We start from the raw sequence: 22,179 nt of genomic DNA on the forward strand, positions 1-22,179 counted from the left end.
TATGAGCATCATCTGTTATGTTGTAAAGTAGCGCAGCTCTCTGCACGAAGAATGAAAATTAGTGCCAGTAGGCAAACCAGCGAATTGTGTGTCTGTGCACGCCTGTGCGCATGTGCATTCATGCATTTATTACAGTTACCTCTGGCTCTTCTATTTCCATTGAAGCAAAGCTACCAGCACCATCACTCACTATCACTCATGACCCAAGGTAATGCCTTTTGCTGGTGACTGGGTTTTGACTGAGTTCTTTAATAAAACACTGCCCTCTAGCGGGAAGAGAAAAGCATTCATTAGCTGTTATTATGGATCCATCAAGGGGCCCTTCAAGAGGTTCCCGGGCCCCTGGCAAAATGATCTTTGGTTTAACCTTGCCCTTATTTCATTTACAAGAGAATGTACGATTATGACGGTTTTGATCATAGTTTCACCGTTATGGCCCTAACTACTGTATAGTATGGACAGGTGTGGAGGTTTGGACGAAATCGTACCAAAAGAAGAATCTCCCACGATCTGAAAAAAGATCGTCGGAAAATATTTACGGGTGGTCGAAGCGTGGGGGTCGCCCAGAGGAAACAAACTGAGATTAGGCAAGAGTAGAAAAGGATGAAGATCGTCATGAGATGCAGATTATCAGAGAGAAGTGAAGTACCCGAAGACGTGGGTCATCAGTCTCCTGTCCTGCAAAACGTCCTCATCATAATTCAGAAATATTAGTGAGTTGTTTAGCCAGGGACGGTTATTGAGATGAAGATTTATTTTCATGCTCCTTTTGTGTAATGAGATTATTTAAATGATGGATCATGTTTTTCATGTTTCTTAGAGGTATGACAAACCGACCATCAGCCTTTTTTGGGCCAAAGTTCTTATAATCCAGATCGGTCTTTTTGGCTATGGACCATGTTCACGCTGCTCTGCACGTCAATAATCTGTAATTAAACAAGCCAGCGTCAATCAAATACCGACGCCTTAAAAATGATTTGTGCCGAAGGATCTAAATCCACACGCTTCCCTTTCGCTTAATATATAAATCACGCATATATCGAAACCTTTAGCAAAGACTTATAGTTGTCCTCGCCCCTCGCTGCATAGGATCTCAATTACATGCAGCGATGCCAATGCAAAATATTCACATTGTGGTTGCTATCTGACAGGCGTATGGGTTTCCAGGGCTAACACACTGCTGTGATCTTATGTGCCTTTGACAGATTATCTCACATGTGGCTTTAACACGTGTGGGCCATTTCTCTGACAGCTACACTAACCAGGCTTCTGGACGCTGGAAAACAAAGGCCAGGCTTTGTTGAAAGGCTTTGGCTGCTGCCCGGTTTGTGCGGTTTGAGCTCGGCTTTTAAGCAACACAGTGACGTCAGAAGTGCGATTATACAGTATGGCCAGATACGTTAAATGTCACCTTCAGACTGAAGATTCCCATCGGGACGATAAAGAGGGGGCGTGGACATTAAGATCCAGATCCTGAGAATCGCTGTGAGCGCTCAGGAGATGCATCGGTTTTAACATCCCAGAAGGTGAAACCACGGTAGAATATATTGTACTAGATAGAGTCACTAAATAATTCAGATGACACACGTACGAATACGTCTGAAGAAGAGTTATTTCATTTAGGATGTACTCAAACAGTGCTCATTTGGGACCTAGGAGGCACAGGACTGTAAGCATTTCACTTTAATATCGCTTCAATGTGTTTTATCACACAGAACATGCAAATTTGAATGACAATGATATAACGTACTATTATTCCTAAAAATAAAACACTCTCATACCTTCATTGTATACTATTTATTTATAGATTAACATTAACATTTGTCATATAATGCAGGAGCATTTATGAGGGTGACTAAAAGTGCGCTTTGTGCAACCAGCAACACAGTCGAGACGGCTGTCACTGTGGCTGGACAATAAAGTTACGTTCAAATTACTCATTTCTCATATCAAACGAATCATCTTTTGCCGCTATCTATTTTTACTGTACATCACACCGTAGAAACTTGTGTAGGTGACATCCCCCCTCGCCGGTCGCTTGGAAACACATCCAACATTCCATCCCTAAAAATCGAATGCAAACACACGGCGCAGCTGCGCCTCAGCTGGCGACAGTGAGCCTCTTCTTCATGTAGTGAAAGGCCAGGTAGGAGGCTCCTCCCAGAACGCCGAGCAGCAGGGTGGCGCCCGCGATGGTGGGCGCGTTCTTCCTGGCGACGCGGAGCGCCACGGGCAGCACGGCGGAGATGAGGATGTTGTTGACGTGGGCGAGAACCCGGCGGAAGGCCCGGCGCTCCACCACCCGCTCGTAGTAGGCCTCCAGGTTGACGCGGTTGCCGTTACCCCAGTAACGGCGGGAGAGGCCGAGGAACTTGAGGCGGTGCAGCGTGACGGCCAGGGAGACGTCGGCCATGCTGAAGAACCTGCCGCACAGCCAGGACTGGCTTCCCTCCTCTGTAAGAGGAGGGTTGGGGGGAGGATTATAGTGAGCATCAAAAGCATGAATCATTGTTGCTTAGCGACCTATTCCCATGGCTACCTGGCGTTTCCTCCATCCTCCTCTGGAGCTCCGTCTCCACCTGGTCCATCACGCTCTCCAACTCGTCCAGGAGCTTCTTCAGATACTTCATGTTGTCATGGTCAAACAGCTTGGACTGGAGGAAGGTGCAAATCCCCAATTATCACTTGTTCATCGAGTATCAGTTGTTGACTTCTATTTGATATTTAGGATTTCTTACTTTCAAGCGCCGCTGTTTCGCAATGTAGGCGTCTTTCAGCTCTGGGTTCTCTTCCGCCAGTTTCTTGAGCTCCGACTCTCTGTTCCCGATCTGCGCTGTCACACACAAATACAGCGTCACGTTAGAGCCGTCTCGAACACAAGGCGATGCGCAACAATCAACTCGAGTCGGTCCCAGTGATCGGCATCAGAATCCTTTAAAATAGATCTATTGCCGTTGACAAAACAGCGTAGGCCGACTGCCGCGGCCTTCCCCGGGGCAGAAGGATTTCGGCTATTTTATAACTGTAAGTAATGCCGCTTTTTAAGAATTGAAAATGATGGCGTATCTCTCCTGAGAGCTTGCTTTCCCTCCATGTATGCATTTGAAATGATTACTCATTATCTTATTTATCTCAGAGAGCTGGTGACATTTAGATGATACTGAACTCAACTACATGTTTACAATTGACAGCTAAATTATGTCTTCTTTCTCTCGGCTTTTACACTCGAGCTTCCTTCAAACTCAAAAGGGCATATGTAAATACTTAATTCCAGGGTATTTTAACTTCCCTCAATCTAACAAAGGTCACTTTAAGATCGTCACTTTAACAACCGCATGTAAATTGTTTACTCTGACGGATACACAACATCACCATTAATCATATTCTTGGGCTCAACTATTACTCCTATATTTGAGAAGGGCAATTGTGGGCAACCAGCAACGACGGCGTGGGAAGAGAGTGGTCTATCCAATCACTGTCATTTGGAGAAGGAGAGAAAATCGTTGGTGATCGTCATTAGGCTATATCTTCCCCCAAAATTCTACATTGTGCACTTTGAGCACCGCAATGCTGCAAATTAATCACAGATATTAGTTTGGACATTTTGTATACCTTCTGATGCAATGTCAGAACATTGACCACAACTGAACTAGGAAACACAGTAAGACCCTCGCCAACAAAGCGGGTGCAGTTCGAGTCCTGCCATGTTTGAGTGTGTAGGCCAGATTGAAATTGTACTTTTTTCTGTTTTCAGCTCTTTAATTCTACACTTTTAATCAGTTTTTCTTATATACAATGTATTTTATGTATTATGTCAAGCACTTTGAATTTCCCTGAAAACGTATGTGTATGAAACATGCTATACAAATAAACTCGCCTTAATGAGAACCAGAGTTGTAATTTTGACGTATATCATCACCAGAATACATCCCAAATAACAGCAAGTGAAATGCACCTAACTTTGTATACTGACTTTTCCTCAGCACATGTATCTCATCGGAGCTACACCAACAACATATTTGAGCCATTTATTTTTTCAAAATGATGAATTTCCCCAAATGGTGTCCAGGCTTGCATCACTGATTAAAGTCAGTCTGTGTTCCTTTGTATGTCTGTGGGCAAATGACTTGTTTATATTCTGTTTATTTGCATGTATATTTAAGTGTATGGGTGCATTCACGTACTGCATACTGTATAGAATCTATGTCTTTATGATGGTCACCATTCCGTCACACACCTAGTTAAAGCCAGGCGGCTTTCGTTTCCTCTTTTTCTTGACTTCCCCTCCCCTGACGTTCCTTCTTCCCCACGACCGGCGCCTCACCTCGTATGCGTGTGGTGGCGTAGGCCGGTATGTGGGAGTCCACGGTGATCTCAGGGTGGAGGATGCAGCCGTGGGTGTAGGCGTCCATCTGCAGGGAGTCCAGGAGCTCCCTGTAGTGCTGCACACGGACGTAGTACGTGTTGCCCTCCTCAGGGATCAGGCTGAGAGCGCCCTCTGCAGGCAAGGAGCAGAAATAGTTAGGTCTCGGGCAGTGCTCAAGGTTTTGAAAAAGATTTAAAAGTGATTAAAAGTTCCTTTAGAAAACTTTATTAAGTTCTTAACAGTATTTGTTGTATTATTAAATTTGTTCCTACACTGCTCTGTTGCATCCAAATAACTTTATTCACAGGTTTTTTTGTTTCATTTATTGTAGTGGTTCAAATCAGTTTCTGCAGTAACCAGCTTTAACCCTTCATTTGTCCCATTCTTGCCAAAATGTGCAAATGTATGCTGCATCAACAAACTAATCTTAAATAAAGTGAAAATCACTGGATGAATATGGTTATCTAGTAATAACATTATAACAGCCAGATTAACTGAGGGTAAAAGGTGACAAATATTGTAGTTTTTTCCCCATCATTTTAAACAGTTGTATGCTTACCCCAGACTCTCCTCTGCATCCAGGTTAGATTGGACCACAGCTATCATGGAGCAATGCAAAACCAAAAGAAAAAAAAAAGAAAAAAAAAAAAAAAAGAACCAACAAATAATAGATGAATAAACAAAAATGTATGGAAGTATGAAAGTACATTTTATAAGGAACACTAAAACTCCACACCAAACTCAGGACAAAAACAAGGCAAAAAAAATGAATGAATGATAGCTCGTCCTCAAGGGAGATCGGGTCTTTCGGACTGCCAAAAAGCCATGGCTCCTTATGTTCGAGATGTATGAAGTGACACCCGCCCTAATACCATTTCATATTTTAGAAAGGATCCCCGAGCGCTCACTACCTCTCACCATCCGTGAAGTTCTGCTCCAGGTAGTCCATGATCTGCGTGGGATCGCAGATGACGTTGTCGCCGTGCACCAGGACCGGCACCTCCCCGGCAGGGTTCAGACGCATGAACCAGGGCTCGTTGTGTTCGCTCAGAGGGAGGCTGACGTCATACTCCTCACAAGACAGCCCCTTCTCTGCTATGGCCAGACGCACCTGCAAAACAGCGGCAAGGGCCAATGTAGACACGAGCAGAACAGACTTTCTGAGGGCAGTGGAAACTTTGAAAACTGAATGCTTTCAAAAATAATTACTTTGACATTTCATAATGAAAAGCAAGAAGGAAAACTTTATATCGTCAGGCTCATCTATCGATATAAGGACTAGTTTCCTCAGGCTTTCAGCCACTGGTGGCATTTTGGGGTGAGATGATTTTGCTCTTACAGGTCTTACATTCAAGGCAAATCTCTGTAATCCAAAACAGTTATTTTACAAGACAACTATTGTATCGGGCTGTTTGAAATGGGGAAAGGCACTTGTGAATTTGTTTTTATACAATTTATTCTCGCCACAAATAACCTCGAAGTACATTGACGGTTTACTTTTTATTTTATTGTGGTAGATTTATTCATACCCGACCTTGACAGTTTGTTCCCTTTTTTTTATGTAATTTGGCTTTGTTCATAAACAATGACAAACAAAAACAATAAAAAAAAAAAATAATTTTACCAGTGTGAGATTTAAGACTTAATAGCTTTTAAACATACCGTTTTTTTCGTACCCTACGCAAAAGAAAAATGTAAACAAACATACACCATGTACTTGTTTGCTAATTATTCCATAGCATGAATATTAGATGGACTTCTATAATATAGGTCTATGTTATGGTTTCTGTATTCATTTAATGTATACATGAATTTTGTAATATGATTTTTATAATATCATACAATTTCTCATTTATGTTATTTTATAATATTGTAGCGACCCATGGGGGTGGGCCAGCCACGTTCGAGAGGTTGATGGAGAGGGTGCTGGCAGCTGTTCCCTGTGATCGCTGTGTGGTCTACCTGGAAGACCTGCTGGTACACGCCAACAGTTTCGAGGGGGCCTCTGCCAAGGCTTGGTTGAGGCTTAGCCCGAAAAAGTGCCATCTGTTCCGGAGAGAGACAACGTTCCTGAGGCATGTGGTCAGCGTGCAGGGCGTTTCCACCGATCCGGCAAAAGTGGTTGCGGTCCGAGATTGGCAACAGCGACTACTGTCAGAGAGCTGTGAAGCATCCTGGGCCTGCCCTCCTACTACCACCGGTTCGTGAGGGATTTTGCCACCATAGCCAGCCCGCTTCACGGTCTCAACGACAAGGGCCGCCCCTTCTGCTGGGATCACCCAAGCTTCTGCTTCACCCAACTCCAGAGCACCGTGATCGAGGCTGCTGGCCTATCCTGATGCCCAGCAGCGCTTCATTGTTGACATTGACAGCAGTAACGTGGGGGTGGAGGCTGTCTTGTCCCAAGAAAAAGGGGGTGATGAGCAGGCGGTGGCCTACTACAGCCCGGCATTGAGCCGGGCCGAAACAAACTATTGCGCCACCCGGCGGGAGCAGTTAGCAGTGGTCCCGGTGTTGCGGCAGTTCCGACCTTACCTTACCTTGCAATCAGTGCCTCCTACACACCAACCATGCCTCTCTAACCTGGCTCCTGAACTTTCTTAACCCTGAGGGCCAGGTAGCCCGGTGGCTGGAGATCCTACAGGGATATGACCTTGAGGTGCAGCACCGGCCAGGACGTCAGCATGGTAACGCCGACACCCTCTCCCGGCACCCCTGTGTGGTGATGGAGTGCCGTTACTGTCGTTAGCAGGAGCGGGACCATGTCACGCCGATGTTTGCGGCCATTCAGACCAGCAGTGACGAGGGGTGGCTGCCGTTGTCAAATCACATCAGGGAGGGGACACAGTGTTGGTGCAAGTGCATAGCTGGCTGGAGGAAAGACGACGACCAGCGTGGACGGAGGTGTCGACATCCGGCCCTGAGGTGAAGGGCTACCATTCCCAGTGGGGTAACCTTGAACTCCCTGACGGGTTGGTGTATTGTCGATGGCAAGCCCCCAGAGGGGGGAACGACCTGCTCCAGCTGCTCTTGCCTCGTGTGGTCCGTCCCCAGGTCCTCCAGCTGGTCCACGGTGCAGCGGGGACGGGGCACTATGGGAACTCTAAGACTCTTGACCGTCTCCGCAGACAGTTCTACTGGCCGGGTTGCCGACAGGACATCAAGCTACACGTGTACTGCTGCGACCTCTGCACAGCTCAGAAGGGAACCTCCCGGCGTTCCCATGCACCCTTGCAGCAGTACTTGGTGGGGGCCACGATGGAGCACGTTGGGGTAGACATCCTTAGCCCCTTCCCGTCACTGACTCCGGCAACCGCTTCGTCCTCGTCGCCATGGATTATTTCACTCAGTGGCCCAAGGCGTATGCGGTGCTGGGTCAGAGCAGCTAAAACGGCAGACAGTTTGCCCGTTTCGGGGTTCCTGCTGAGCTCCACAGTGACCAGGGGCTGAACTTCGAGTCACAGGTGTTCGGTGAGGTGTGCAGCCAGCTGGGGGTAAGCAAGACGAGAATGACGTCGCTGCACCCCCAGAGCAATGGGGTGGTTGAGCGCTTCAACCAAACCCTGGCAACTCAGGGAGTCAAGCCGGTGTACGCCTGCAGCACTCATTTCGGGCAGGAACTTTGGACGCCTGTGAAACTGGTGTTCGGGGCCCCACCCGAGCCCAAGATTGCCGGGAGCACAGAACTGGATTTCTATCAACAACTGACGGACCGCTTGCGGGTAGTCCATGAGTGTACCCGCCAGGTCCAGGCCAGTTCAGGGTGCGGCAGAAGAGGGCCTACGACACCCACTGTTGGGGACGAGCCTTTGTGCCAGGGGACAGGGTGTGGGTGTTCTGCCCTACCCGCACAAAAGGGGTGTCCCCCATTGCGCAGTCATTGGCAAGGACCTGGGGAAATACTGGGACAGATCACTGAGGTGGTGTACATTTTGCAGACTTTGTATTGGATGATGGGGTCATCGGGGGCGACTGACCCCTCAGGTGGGGGCTATGTAGCGACCCAAGGGGTTGGGCCCTGGCCTTTTAGTTATGTTAATCCAAAGGATTATGGGTCCAGAGATGTTATGTGTCTCCATTGTGTTTTATTATGTGTTTTCAACCGTTGGGGATATTCTATTGGTGTTGGGCTGTGTTGTTTAGACTGCGTTGACTGTTGTTGTTGACTAGGACAGGGCCGTGACGTTGACTGACGTAGCCGGTTGTGGCCTCAGGGGTTCTATGTGTTACTGATGTCTGTGAAAATAAATGGAAGCTGCTCCTGCGGTGTATGGGAGGCAGGCGGTGGCTTATAAAAGAATGCTCTGTCTTGACCAAATGAATTTGTTTCACGGCGCAAGCTCGCCACAATATAATTTAAGTCTATCTCATGGTGGCTGTGTTCATTTAAAACATGCATGAATTTTGTAATTGATGTTATTTTATAATGTAATATTGTTGTACTCATGTTAAAACATATAGAATTATATTTTATTAATTTTGTTTTATAATACAATGTTATTTTTAAGAGATCATTTAAAATATGGTTTAAAATATTATTTCTATAATATTCTATTCTACCGGAGACGGTCCTGCGGCGGCTCAGCCTCAGTACCCTTGAGCTGGGGAGCTGTCCACTGAGCACAGGCTGAAATGTCGTCGCACTCACCTTCTGAGAATTGAAGGACTGCGTCCAGTGATACAGCGTTAGCTTTGGCCCGGGTTGAGCACCTCCTACGACCGCGGCCATTTCTTGGTGCGTTTCCTCACCCGCCCCTGCCTCCAGAAGGCTTTTTTTATCGTCTTGAGGTTCACGGTTCTGCTCGTCCGCCATTTTGCCTGTCTGCGGGTCAGAGGACCGCAGCCGGCGACGCCTGGAGCCTGGCAGGTGAACTGCAGAGGCGTTCGCTCAGACTGCGCCTCACTGAAATTGAGGATAATATTTATGAACTTTTTTTCTCAATGCACTTTGCTTGTTTGCTTTTGTATTTATTTATTTTTTTGTGCTATTTTATTATCTTTTATCTATGCAAAACAATATTCGTTGCATGTTGTGTATGAAAGGCAAATAAAAATAATAATAATCATATTAATATTAATAATAATTATATATATATATATATATATATATAGCTGCAGAGAGCAATAGAGTCCATTTGAGTCGTGTTAGTTAGCCATTTCTCACCCGAATTTAGCGTGATGGACAGTATTGTAGTTGTTCGGCCATAGTCGTCTTTGTCCTGCGTAGTGTGACATAATCGGTGATTTCTATGACAAAATATCAATTATTTGTGCAGCACATTACAGCTATTACAAGTTATTGATGTTCTGTAAAACATTTTTTTTAATAGTGCCACACATTCCGAATTGTCTCATTTTTCAATGGTTAATGTAGACCTGGTGAACACATTTAGGTCAAACCATTTTTTATTTGTTAAAACAAAGTGCATTGGGTAGTTGGGAGAAGGGGTGACAAGACACGGTCAGATAATTGTTTTATTCAACAGTTGTCCAAAAACTCTGGACAAAATAATCAGACAAAATATCACAGTATTTATAAAGATCACACGACATGTAATTATTGTGAATTATTAAAAAATGGCAAACTTCAATAATTAAAAAAAAATGTTTACACAAAAATACAATGTTTGGGAATCTAATTTTTATAAAGACGGCTTGACATTTGTAATGCATGTATTACAAAAGGTAAGCCAGCTTAACAAAGGTCAATAAAGTCATTATTCACCTTTATGTTCTTTTTTACATTTTAATTATTATTGGGGTTTTTTTATTACCATTTTCTCTACTTTGAGGATGTCAGTCACCATATTGTCGTTGGTGTATCTGAGACGGAAGGAGCCTCCTGGAACAAACTGTCGCTGGATGGCTAAAATATCTGTAATGAAGTGGCTCATGTTGTATTTTACCAGGTAACGGTGCATGACGGACCCTGTAATGGTCACTGTAACACCCAGGTCAGGTTGCACTGCATCATTGGTGACGTCTAGAACGCCAACCATGTTGCAGCTGTATTTATCCTTGAGTTGGAATCTCTTACGGCTTTGGCCAATTGTGGTCGTCGTCGTCAGTGTTGAAACTTTCCCGACTTCCTCCACACCTGATGCGTGCGTGTTGTACTTGCAGGTCTTGGTACTTGTGAGACACACCCAGTTCTGCACACAATGTCATACTTTCTGTTATTTTTTTCTGTTTTTTCTTTTTTCACTTTTTTTTCCCATAGCTTTCTTCATACTTTTTTTCCTTTCGTATTTTCTTTTACAACAGTGTGACTGACCTCTAAGGCTGGATGTTTCGGCAATTGCTTCTTCACTGCCTTAAACTTTTGGCGATTTTTCACCATCTGGAACAATAATAAATACAAATGTTGTAATTATTTTGTACAACAATCATGATAAATACATGTGATTTCACAAACATAATAAGAAATGTTAGTTTCAATTTGTACTTTATTGTATTTTTTATAACAATGTACAACTGAAAAAAATGTTAAATTGATTACTTGCCCATAATACAGACAACATTTATTGAACATTAACATTAATTTAGAAATGTACTAATGCACTATTATGGAGGAATTCATCATTTTCTCGTATGTTTAGCTGTAGGAAGAGACATACGTATATAAATGAAGTTATTTTAACAACTAGCATCTATTTTTGCCTTTAAACCAAACCTTTTTGTTCTAACTCACCTTGTTGTTTGTGAAAATAGGTCTCTAGTTACAGTGATGGAAGTTGACGTTTTGGTGTCGTGTGGGGCAATAATGACGTATTTATGGAAGCTTACGTAGCGAAGTGAAGAAACAGAACTTCGGCCAAATTTGTCGGTTTTTCACTGTTTTCTGGAAGTGTGATGCCGTGTGGGGCAACGATGACGCAGGTACATAATGACGTGGTGATGACTTTGTTCCAGGTCCTTGAAATGCATCATGGACTCCTACTGTGCAGTTTGTATTTTATGACTTCCTTGAAAACCGCAAAGCAAGGGGGGACACAATGAACAGAATGCCTTTATTTAAAAAAAAAAAGAGTAATAGATGATATATCAGACTAAATGCTCCGCCGACGTCGAGCAGGTAAGACGAGACACACACACACACACTGACGCGCAGTTTGCAACCACTACAGAGACTCGCGCGATACGACTGGACCACAGCACAAGTTACAGTTTTCTGAGTTTCAATTAAAGGCAGCATCTACGCGTAGCAAATGCTGTGCAGTTCACAGAGCACAAGTCACTGGATGTGAATGAGTTCTGAGAGACAAAGCTTGGACTTCTATAACTTTGGATGATGACGTCACAAAGTGCCCCGCTCCTCAATCTAATCAAGTCGCGCCAACGTTCTTCAACTTCCGATAAATTTGCAATCGTTTTTCACGCATTTCTGCTCCAAATGTACATCGATATTGATCCAACTTGAAACACATGATGACTGAAATGTCCCGATTCCAACAAGGCCTCGACCAGGTCTGTGCGTACTGCGGGTGCCGTTTTTCAGATACTTTGAGCCAGAAAAATTACAAGAACATTAATAATAATAAAAATCTGAGCAAAAACAGTAATAATAAATATAGCTGCAGGCAGCGATTTGCGGGGTCCAGAGTAGCCCATTGTGAAAATTCATGGATGAGTGTGCTGTCTGTTCCGGTGTGTTTTGTGACTGCAGAAGTTAATTTGTTCCAGCCTGGTTTCAGTGTAATTCCATGATGTGGTGGTGTTTGCAGCTGCGGGTGGGTTTCCTACGTGGCAACTAACGGCCGTTACCGTTCTGAGGTAGGGCTGCATGATTATGGCTGAAATGATAACCACGATTCTTTTAGTCAATATTGTGACACGATTTTTTATCTGGATGATTATTGATCTGGCTGATCTGGATGAAACTGTCACGATGCCATGTTGGAACTCCCCTGATTGCAAATCTTATTCAGATTGTCTATGGGTTCATCGGATCTATGACATCTGCACGTGCTGCCATCTTGGTGATATTCCGATTGTTGACCAATCACTAGACTACAATTCTATCATGTGACCTGTGGCGTGTGCGTGTTTTTTTTACTAAATCATTCCACAATAATGGACCGATCTGGATCAAACTTGGATGACAACATGTCGGAACCGCCCCGAATACACATTTTATTCATCTTGGGCTCCCGCCCTGAATACATACATACATACAGTACATACACACATCCATACATACATACATACATACATACATACATACATACATACATACATACATACATACATACATACCGTACATACATCCGTAGATAGATACATACATACACGCTAAATATATACAAATAAAGATTATATTGCCATTATTATTGTCACATTATTATTATTTGGTTATATTTTATTTTAGAATTTGTGGGGGATAAAAGATTAATACCCGCTCCACCATGCGCTGTGCGATTACATAAAATGACCAGCAGAGATCACTGCGACCCATTCCATCCCATTAATGAAGCTGCTCAAACGGGTGTAAACATGATTTCCTGAAAAAATTGCCGAACAATGTTGCGTTCAGGATATTCATCAGGAGGGAAAATTACAACTATGATATTAGAGGTCATACGGGATACTGCAGGGGTTTTTTTTTGCTTTTTTTTGGTGGATGGGAGTATATTGCTTTTTACATAAATAGTACCCAAAGGCCCCGAGCCTAAAGTTCATTCTATTTCCAAAGTATGAAATATGAATTATTGACTGGACCGATTGAAAATGCGAGAAGCGGCGTTGGATTTCACACCTGAGGACGAGGAAAGCGCCATCTTCGAACCCGCGGCCACCGCAGCATCTTCCACTGACACCAGTGTCATTAACCGCGATTTATTTGCGTGGATCTGTGTGATATTTGGGGGGGTGGGGTTGGTGGGGGCTGAGAAAGAGGGCGGTGCTTTGGGCAGTGTCTTTCTCCCGCACCGCCTCGACGCTTCTCTCTCTCTCTCTCTCTCCCTCTCCCTGTTTGACAACCAGTGGGTGAGAGGGGGGAGACGGATCACACACACGCACGCACGCACACGCACACACACACCACACACACACACACACCACACACACACACACATACACGCACACACACACACACACACACACACACACACACACACATACACACATACACGTACGCACGCACGGCGAACGGCGCTCCTCCATTCACACCTCCACACCCGCCGCCACGCATGTGTTTTTCGGGTCGCCATCCCACGTTTCCCCGCATCCTTTCCAGCCTCTTCTGAATGACGGGCGGACGCTTCGACTTCGACGACGGCGGCACTTACTGCGGGGGATGGGAGGACGGCAAAGCCCACGGACACGGCATCTGCACCGGACCCAAGGGCCAGGGCGAGTACGCGGGGTCCTGGTCGCACGGGTTCGAGATCGTGGGGGTGTACACCTGGCCCAGCGGCAACACCTACCAGGGCTACTGGTCCCAGGGGAAGCGCCACGGGCTGGGCGTGGAGAATAAAGGCAGGTGGACCTACCGCGGGGAGTGGAGCCACGGGTTCAAGGGCCGGTACGGGGTCCGACAGAGCCACAGCACGCCCGCCCGGTACGACGGCACCTGGAGCAACGGGCTGCAGGACGGCTACGGGATCGAGACCTACGGGGATGGGGGTAAGGGTCATGCGTGGTCCCCGCTGTTCGGTGGTTGGATCGCACGGGAGGATGCTGAGGCTGATGAATGATGGGGAGTTGATTTCGTTTTTTGATCTGGCTTGAAGTGGATCCCTCTCCCTCGTTGTCATGGAAGGGTGTCTGCAGGTCCTTAAAACCAATTCAGTTTGACAAATATCAGGCCTTGGAAGTCATTAAATAGTAATAAAGGCCATTTGATTATTAAATTGTGTATTGAAATTTAAAAAAAAAAGATTTTTTTTTTTTACATTTTATTTTATTTATTTATTTTTTTGTTCAAAATGAGTGAATGTTCTTCTGCATCAAAGTCACCGTTTCTGATGTTATAAAACCGTGTAAACCCTCCCACTGAGCCATACTGCTGCTTCACAGTGTCATCTAGTTCAGTGGCTCTCAACCCAGGGACCCCAATGGGGTCCTTCAAGAGGTTCTAGGGGGTCCCACAGCAAAATGACAAATAGTTAAATATCAGCAATATTTACTTTGTTAAATATTATTCATGACATCCTGCTATTGACCATGTGACGTTAAGGTGCGGTGATTGAAATATTTGTGCTGATACGCACTGATTCAAATGGCATGAAATCCATTACTGTATGTGCCATGTTTGTACCCACATATTTGTGGCAGTGAGAGTGGATCATTGACCTTTGACCTTTCATCTTGGCAATTGGGGAGCTGCTCACAGATTTAGTCCACCTAGAGGTGTGATCAGAGGGATAACACAGATAACTCCCCAGCGCCGACCATGATAAGCCCCACCAAATGCAAATACTCATCACGGACGTCTGCGTGGTGCAGCTTTTTGACTTAACTATATTAAGTCTAGAATACAACGGAGGCCTAATGGGACGGTAGCGATCCGTTCCCACTGGATAGTTTGGGAGGGCTGGACTTAGCAAGGCCATCTGACCTGAGAGGATCTACTCAACATCTGGCCGTCCGACCCTGTAACTGCCTGATAACCTGATCTGCAGGCCGGGCCACTGACCCGAGTCCCCGAGCCAGCCTCATAATCTCACAGTGAACACTTTTTCTAACTAAACTCACTAAGCTTCTCCATTTGCTCTTAAAATCTTTCTCAGTTACTACTGATCTAATAGACGTTAATCTTGCCAAGGTGAGCTGACTACCTTAACAGAATACAATCACTTTGACCGCGCATTGTAATTGTATTAGTCGGTGTGATTAACCGACTCCACAAACCCTGGTGTGATATTACACGGTAAAGAAGCGACAGTAGGCCGGCACATGCTCATTGGGCTCAGCAGCACCAAATGAGATTAATGAAATATTCCCCTCATTATGTGACTCATGGCGACTTCCCTGTTGTCAGAGGCAAGCGGCTGGCGGTGCATTTGCCTACTGTCGGCGGCGAAGGTGGCTGCCTGAAAATAGGCTCCGAGCTCAGTGATTTTCATTCCACCCCAGTGAGCTTTAGTATCGCTTCCCTAATCAGATATTTGTGATTCAGTTACTTAAAAACCTCCGCTTCTGAGGAGATGGAGAGATAACATTTCATGAGCTCGAGACACTGCACCACATGCCTAGTTCTCCCGACGGGCTTTCTGCATATTCAAGCTGCACGTTTATGTCCTCCAATCACTGAGCTACGTTCCTCGATGAAAGTTGGTGACTGGGGTATTTACTGATGAAATGGGGGATTTGTGACAATGTCATTTATTTAGTTAATTTTTTTTAAATCTTTTTTCATACCAACCATTTATTAGTAGATTACGGCAATGACAAACAGGCACAAGATTGTTGTTCCGTTTTTATCTTTATCATATCAGGGAAATATGAGCAAGTGCATTTGAATCCTAATCAAGTTATTGAAATCCAGCATCTTTTGCGTTTGTGAATATAAATCAGTAAAAAGTAAACGCGGGGTCATTGATTGGGAACACGTTTTTGAGTCCCTAACCCGTGCCTCGTACCTGTTTCCCAGGTACCTACCAAGGCCAGTGGATGGGCGGGATGCGTCATGGCTACGGCGTCCGTCAGAGCGTCCCATACGGGATGGCCACGGTCATCCGCTCACCGCTGCGAACCTCGCTGGCCTCGCTGCGTTCTGAGCAGAGCAACGGCACCGTGCTCCAGGACCTGTCCTCCCCCGCGGACACGCCTACTGGTGGCCGCGGCGGCTTCGTCCTCAACTTCCACTCAGACAGCGAGGTGGTGACGGGCAAGAAGAAGGGCCTGTTCCGCCGCGGCTCGCTGTTCGGTAGCCTGAGGCAGCTGCGCAAGTCCGACTCGCGGACGTCCATCTCCAGTAAGCGCAGCTCTGCGCGCAGCGACGCCGCCATGAGCCGCATCAGCTCCAGCGACGCCAACTCCACCATCTCGCTGGGCGACGCCGAGCTGCCCGACGAGGACCTGCACCTGGAGGACCACGTGGACGCCACCACCACCGAGACCTACATGGGCGAGTGGAAGAACGACAAGCGCAATGGATTTGGCGTGTCGGAGAGGTCCAACGGAATGAAGTACGAGGGGGAGTGGCTGAATAACAAGCGCCACGGTTACGGGTGCACGGTTTTCCCGGACGGCACCAAGGAAGAAGGAAAGTACAAAAATAATGTACTGGTACGTGGAATAAGAAAGCAACTGATTCCCCTTAAGAATCCCAAAACCAAAGAGAAGGTGGATCGAGCGGTGGAGGGGGCGCAGAGGGCTGCAGCCATTGCCAGGAGCAAAGTGGAGATAGCAGCGTCCAGGTATCTGTGTGTGCTTGTGCATTGAGGGGTTTTTGCACGTTGAGGCGGTGTTCAAAGAAATACAATTTGGCATTGTGTTTCCCAATGTTACAGATGCTTTGTCCAGCTCGATGGGTCTTTGTTGGATCCGTCCATCCATCCACCCATCTATCCACTCCTAGCAGCTTATTTATGTTCAGGGTCGTGGACTCGGGGCTTATCCCAGTTTACTACAGGTCCTAAGGCAAGGAGACCTTCAATGAGACACCATTCCATCTCAGGGTCACACACACACACATACACTACACACACTATATTCACATCTACGGGTGATTCCTCCATCCTTCCTCTTCCGAGAAAGGAGGAAGGAGCACCTGGCAGAACAAAACAATGTGGGTAGAAACCCACGCTACCCACAGGAGAACATGTTTGCTGGAGGTCAGTTGAGGACATGTTCAGTTCTCTTCAGGTGCAGTGACGTGACCGCAGCAGCTACGTCTGTTCAACCTCTGCAGTGGAGGCTTTTGTCTGGCTTTTCGCTGCTCCTTCTTTGGAGGTATGATCCACTTTGGAAAAGATTCAGCTTCTATTCTCTGCCTATATCTGTCATACCCAGGGACTGGGGTCGTGTGTGTGTGTGTGGGTGTGCGCACGGGCGTGTGCGTGTGTGTGTGTGTGTGTGTGTGCGTAACACAGCCATATCGGCGGCCATGCCAAGTGCATCTCGCGTGGCCAATAACGATACCTGTTCAGCTTGCCAAGTGCTGCTCTGATGTGGCATCTGCTCTTTAACAGGTGGGTGAGACGTGACCTTTTAATTTCAAGCCTGCCCTCCTACTGGGACACTGTTCAGGCTCTGCAGCGTCGCTTTGGCATCTTCTGGTTTCAATGCAGCAGGGTATTATCAAAAGACCCCAGAGCTTGTGTACAAGCCGTAACGACAGCCTCTGTACACTCACTTTATTATTATTTTTTTTCCCTGATTTCTCTTTAGTAATACACAGGGTTAAGGTGTTGCTATCCCCAGGGCCATAACCAGCATGGCCAATTATCTGTGTTGATAGATGGATGGGATCACGTTAATCGAAATGGACAGAAACGCTGCTCCAGCCAGGAAAAGCACGACACGCGAGGAATATGCAACACTGCGTCGTTCGTACGGGGTCAAGTCAAGTCGACAGCACTTCAAACGAAAAATTTACTTGCGTGAAAAAAAAACCCAAAAAAACCCAGAAAAACCCTCTTCAACCGGAGGGAAAAGGAAAAAAACACTTGGCTCCGCAAGTCTCACCGATGGAAGACGGCGATTATGTAATGGGAGTCCAAAATATTTCACAGTGTGAAATACAAGTTCCACTGAAGGGTCGGTGAAACTAAATTCTGTATTGGTGTGTGTGTGTGTGTGTGTATGTGTATGTATGTGTGTGTGTGTGTGTGTGTGTGTGTGTGTGTGTGTGTGTGAGCGAGAGCGATTACGGTGTCTTTGCATAATGTGGATCAGATAAGCTCATTAGGATAGGCAGACCAAACGAACGTGAGGCACTAAAACCGGAAGAGCAAACTTAACCGCTGGGTTGGACCACCAGGCGCGGTCGTCGGTGGGAGGGGGTAGGGGATGTGTGTGTGTGTGTGGGGGGGGGGGGGGGGGGGGGCAGGGGGTTCCCAACAAAGTGCCTGGTGCTAACGGAGCCACCGGCGAATACAATGTGTTTATGACCCCTTTGGTACAGTAGCGAGCGATCACGTTACCGCCGTGCGAACGTTATGGTATTCCAAGGTACTGTGTGCTCTTCTGTTTCTGGAGACAATTCTCAAGAAAGATAGCGCTTCCTCACAAGCCCCTCAGGTCGGCGGTGGTTTGTGGTTGTGTGTAAGCGGCGTTATGTAAGCATCATTATGCAGTGTGCAGCAGAGATGTGCTCCTATCGATCCAGTCCCGGTCACGTGACTCGCTGTGTATGACCCGAAATGGACTCGGCGGATCCAGAGGAAGAGGGGGGTGGGGGGCGTGGGGGGGCGAGGGGGAGAGAGGGCGCGAGGTAATGGACCAAAAGAGTGGGTGGGACATGTCAATTTAGTTACAGTCGATGGAGGGGAGTGGTGAACTTGCTGAGGCGTATGTTTCTGGGAAGTTTTTCCGCTGTCAGGATAGACAGAAATGAAAGGCTGGCAGAAAAAAAAAAGGGCCAGAGATAGAGGAAAGAGAAGCCACTCCAACCTCCTCTGAGTCCCTCTGGGGTGGAGCCAATGACCTCATGCTTTTTGATCAACCAATCAATCGGAAGCTGGCGTGGTGTAAAATCATGTAGAGTGGGGATCATTGCATGCGGCCAGAATTCTGCCACAGTTGTGTGTTGTGTGTGTGTGTGTGTGTGTGTGTGTGTGTGTGTGTGTGTGTGTGTGTGCGCTTGTCTTCATAAACAATTCTCGAGTCACGGTTAACTTAAATAAAAGGTCTCTGCCACCCAAAATATGTCCGGGAGTCACAGTGTGTTATGTCTGTTGTTGATAGGGATGTGGGATGTTTGAATTAATATTAAGTAATATTATTTGGTGCAGTATAAATGTATTATCATGATTAATATCATGCCATTATTATAAATATCATTATTATTATTTGTGTTATTTTCATGATATTTTCCTTATTTTTTATATATGTTACATTGTGTACCTGTTACATTGTGTTCTATTATATATTTATTTGTTATTCATTTATTATTTTTATATATAATTCACATTTTATGATATTATATATTGTATTATCATCACATTCAAAAACTTGAATTTGTATTTTATTCATTTTTGTAATTTCTTTAAATTATTTTTCAATATTTTATTCACAACATTTACACTGCATTCTTGTAGTACATTGTACTATATGTACTTATAGAGTAAATTATAAGAGTAAGGTGACTTCACTGGTTCACCCCCTGCTTCTTGTTCCACCAGCAGTGGATTTCGGAGCTAGAAGGTGCAGTAATACGTATGGAGGCACCGTGCCATGTTTCTGTTTGCTGCCACTATCTGCAGCGTAAGCTCCAGTAAAAGGTTAACAGCAACATCTAATATGCTGCTCCCTCTTGGAGGGAAAGCCCTGGACACGAGCTGACGCCGCCTTTCCAGACCATAATATAAAGCGGAGAAAGAAAAACCGCAGTGGCAAAAGTGGTCGATTTTTGCAGCCTCACAATCTTATACCTCAGCTTTGTACTTGTTGCTGGCGTAGGACAGTTATCACAACGTTAAGGTATTCAGCGATGACAGGTTGTACTGGACACAGTGGTAAGTGCACGTTATCTGGAGCGCGGGGCGTGTGCACGTGCTCATACACACACATAGGCATTCGTTTCAATTTTCTGAATCACCCCTACCTGCACACGCTCGATTCATATATGTCCACATATCACACACACACACACACACACAATGACTCTGTCCGGCCAAAAAGCATTGATAGTGCGCGCAGTGTGTGCTGCTCCTGGTGTGTCAGCATGGAGCACTGACTAAATAAGGTAAGGCAGCGGTCGGCTTATCAGCCCCAGCCAGGAATATATAGCAGCCCACCACTGATATAGTAGCCCACCATCTTTCACGTCCTGTCATCTCCCTCAAGTGTAAGAGTGTGTGCGTGTGTGTGTGTGTGTGTGTGGGTGTGCATTAGCGATGTGTGTACCTTGTGTGTGTGTGTGTGTGTGTGTGTGTTTGTGTGTGTGTGTGTGGTCAAGACAACAGGATCTGGAGAAACTAGACTGGTTTAGATGTGTGCGTGAGAGATTGGGCAGCAGAGAAAGTTTGTTCGGTGTGTGTGTGTGTGTGTGTGTGTGTGTGTGTGTGCGTGCGTGTGTGTACGTACATGTGCGCGTGCCCGTGCCCTCAAGCCCCCAAGGTGGCTGGCGTCACCTGCTGCACGGTGACACCAGCCACTCAGCACCTGCCCTTTTTGGAAAGAGTTATAGATCGAGCCACTTGATTCGGCATTCGGCCCCGCATTGTCTCCCGATCCATCACGATGGGTTCCCTTTACCGTGCATGCTCCGTCCATTGATAGCGGCTTCCCCTCACGGAGGTTATGATTCATGGAGATTTACAGTAAGTTTGATTCACAGGGCGTACAGTGAGCGGCCAGGGAACCAAACCTGGCGGCGTTTCCAATCATGGGTTGGAAAATAGCGCGCCACATCATCCCATCGTCTCGCTCTCCCTCACCCATATTTATAGCGATGTGATATGATGATGATGCTGATGGGATCAAATACGCGCACACAAGCACACGTTCATTTCCCAAACGTCAACGGCCGGAGTCCTCACTGCCGCCGCACATGAAAAGGATCATCTATTAATAATACCGCTGATGCAATGTCACACGTGTCACATGTTTCCTGACTCATAATGTTCCTAAACGACCTCCAGTATCGACGCCGGTTTCATCGAATTACGCCGCGTAATGTAATATTACTCCGGTGTTGTGGCACATTCTCAACGCAGAAAGTCACAGTCGGCGGGAGCCCCGGAAGGCCCCAAGATGTCAACAAAGATGGTGGGCAAAGTCATCGAAGGCGTCGGGAAGTCGGGCTCGCGGCCCCGCGCCGCCCGGTGGGCCGGCCGAAATGTAACGCGGTCAAACCGGAAACCGGATCGTAAATCAGTGGAATGCGGGCTGCACCGCGCACGTCCGGTCTCGGCTTCGCGGGACCCGACGGGGAGTCGAGGGCGACGCGGGTTCGTTTGAAGACCTCGCTACAACTAAGGGTCTGTGGTCGAGGAACGGAAAGGAATTGTTATTTTGTGGGCCGGCGGGGAGAAAATGACCGCCTGCGCCGCGGGTTATCTTGCACCGCTTGTCACTCGGAGTAAAATAGTCAAAGCAACACGAAAAATACGTATTGCAGGGAAGACGGGCGAAGACCTGCGGGGTGCGGGTGGCTGCATGGGGGTGGGGTTTGTGTGGGGCGGTAAATAGAGAGAAATATTTCAGCCATTTGTTTTATGAAGTGAAACAGGCCTCGAGCTTTGTGTTTCTCTAAAAACAGGGCCGGGCGTGAGGCGAAGCAGGGGGACATGTCAGGGAATGTGAAGGGCTCCGGCGGGCGTAACCGCCGCGGCAAATACGCCGGTTGGAGGGAGACGGGGGACGGACAGCTCTCTCTACGTGATGAGGCCATTGAGAGAACTGGGGGTGGAACGGGGAGAGACATCGAGTAGGACTTCCGGGAGAAGCCCGGCAAGAGGGGAAGGTCCGCGGCGGCCGGCGACAATGGCGGTGGGATCGGGTTTCACCGGCGTGCCGCTGGCGCTGCGTGGCCGGGGGCTCGTAATCTCCCGGAGAATGTCACATATTTGCGCGGCTCCTCTTAGAAACGCTGGGATGGATGAGTCAGTCAGCCAGGCAGGCAGCGAGCAAGCGAGGGAGAGAGGGAGGGAGGGAGGGAGGGAGGCGCTCGATATAAAGACGTTAACAGATGCATGGTTTAG

At 46.6% G+C, this 22,179-nt stretch overlaps 2 protein-coding genes and 1 long non-coding RNA gene across 3 annotated transcripts in view; 1 reads left to right on the forward strand and 2 right to left on the reverse strand.

The window, feature by feature from the left end:
• Positions 1–1,936: 1,936 nt before the first annotated feature.
• On the reverse strand, positions 1,937–9,160 carry gdap1 (ganglioside induced differentiation associated protein 1). Its single transcript, XM_080020483.1, has 6 exons — positions 9,015–9,160; positions 5,285–5,477; positions 4,325–4,498; positions 2,739–2,833; positions 2,540–2,654; positions 1,937–2,454 (listed from the first exon to the last, which is right to left on the reverse strand). The coding sequence occupies exons 1-6, from the start codon at positions 9,093–9,095 to the stop codon at positions 2,102–2,104; spliced, it is 1,011 nt and encodes a 336-aa protein (XP_079876609.1). The 5' UTR covers positions 9,096–9,160; the 3' UTR covers positions 1,937–2,101.
• A 1,220-nt stretch (positions 9,161–10,380) lies between these two features.
• On the reverse strand, positions 10,381–11,230 carry LOC307245189. The gene is made up of 3 exons (XR_013844667.1): positions 11,058–11,230; positions 10,641–10,706; positions 10,381–10,518 (listed from the first exon to the last, which is right to left on the reverse strand). It is a non-coding gene; the product is annotated as an uncharacterized lncRNA (long non-coding RNA).
• Positions 11,231–13,370: 2,140 nt separating this feature from the next.
• Positions 13,371–22,179, forward strand: part of jph1a (junctophilin 1a) — a 35,177-nt gene continuing 26,368 nt past the window's right edge. Inside the window, exons 1-2 of the mRNA XM_080019831.1 lie at positions 13,371–13,990; positions 15,960–16,728. Of these exons, the coding sequence (XP_079875957.1) occupies positions 13,612–13,990; positions 15,960–16,728 (1,148 nt within the window). The 5' untranslated portion in view covers positions 13,371–13,611. The remainder of the gene's footprint in view (positions 13,991–15,959; positions 16,729–22,179) is intronic.

The sequence above is a fragment of the Zeus faber genome, assembly GCF_960531495.2.
Source record: "Zeus faber genome assembly, chromosome: 19".
Taxonomy (NCBI): domain Eukaryota; kingdom Metazoa; phylum Chordata; class Actinopteri; order Zeiformes; family Zeidae; genus Zeus; species Zeus faber.

Bases quoted from the DNA above. Each gene is read 5' to 3' on its own strand.
- gdap1 (XM_080020483.1), bottom strand. From the start codon at position 9,095: ATGGCCGCGGTCGTAGGAGGTGCTCAACCCGGGCCAAAGCTAACGCTG. The intron at 2,655-2,738 runs GTAAGAAATCCT...ACCTTCCTCCAG, and splicing joins CGAAACAGCGGCGCTTGAAA to TCCAAGCTGTTTGACCATGA. The intron at 2,455-2,539 runs GTAGCCATGGGA...CTCCTCTTACAG, and splicing joins GAGGATGGAGGAAACGCCAG to AGGAGGGAAGCCAGTCCTGG.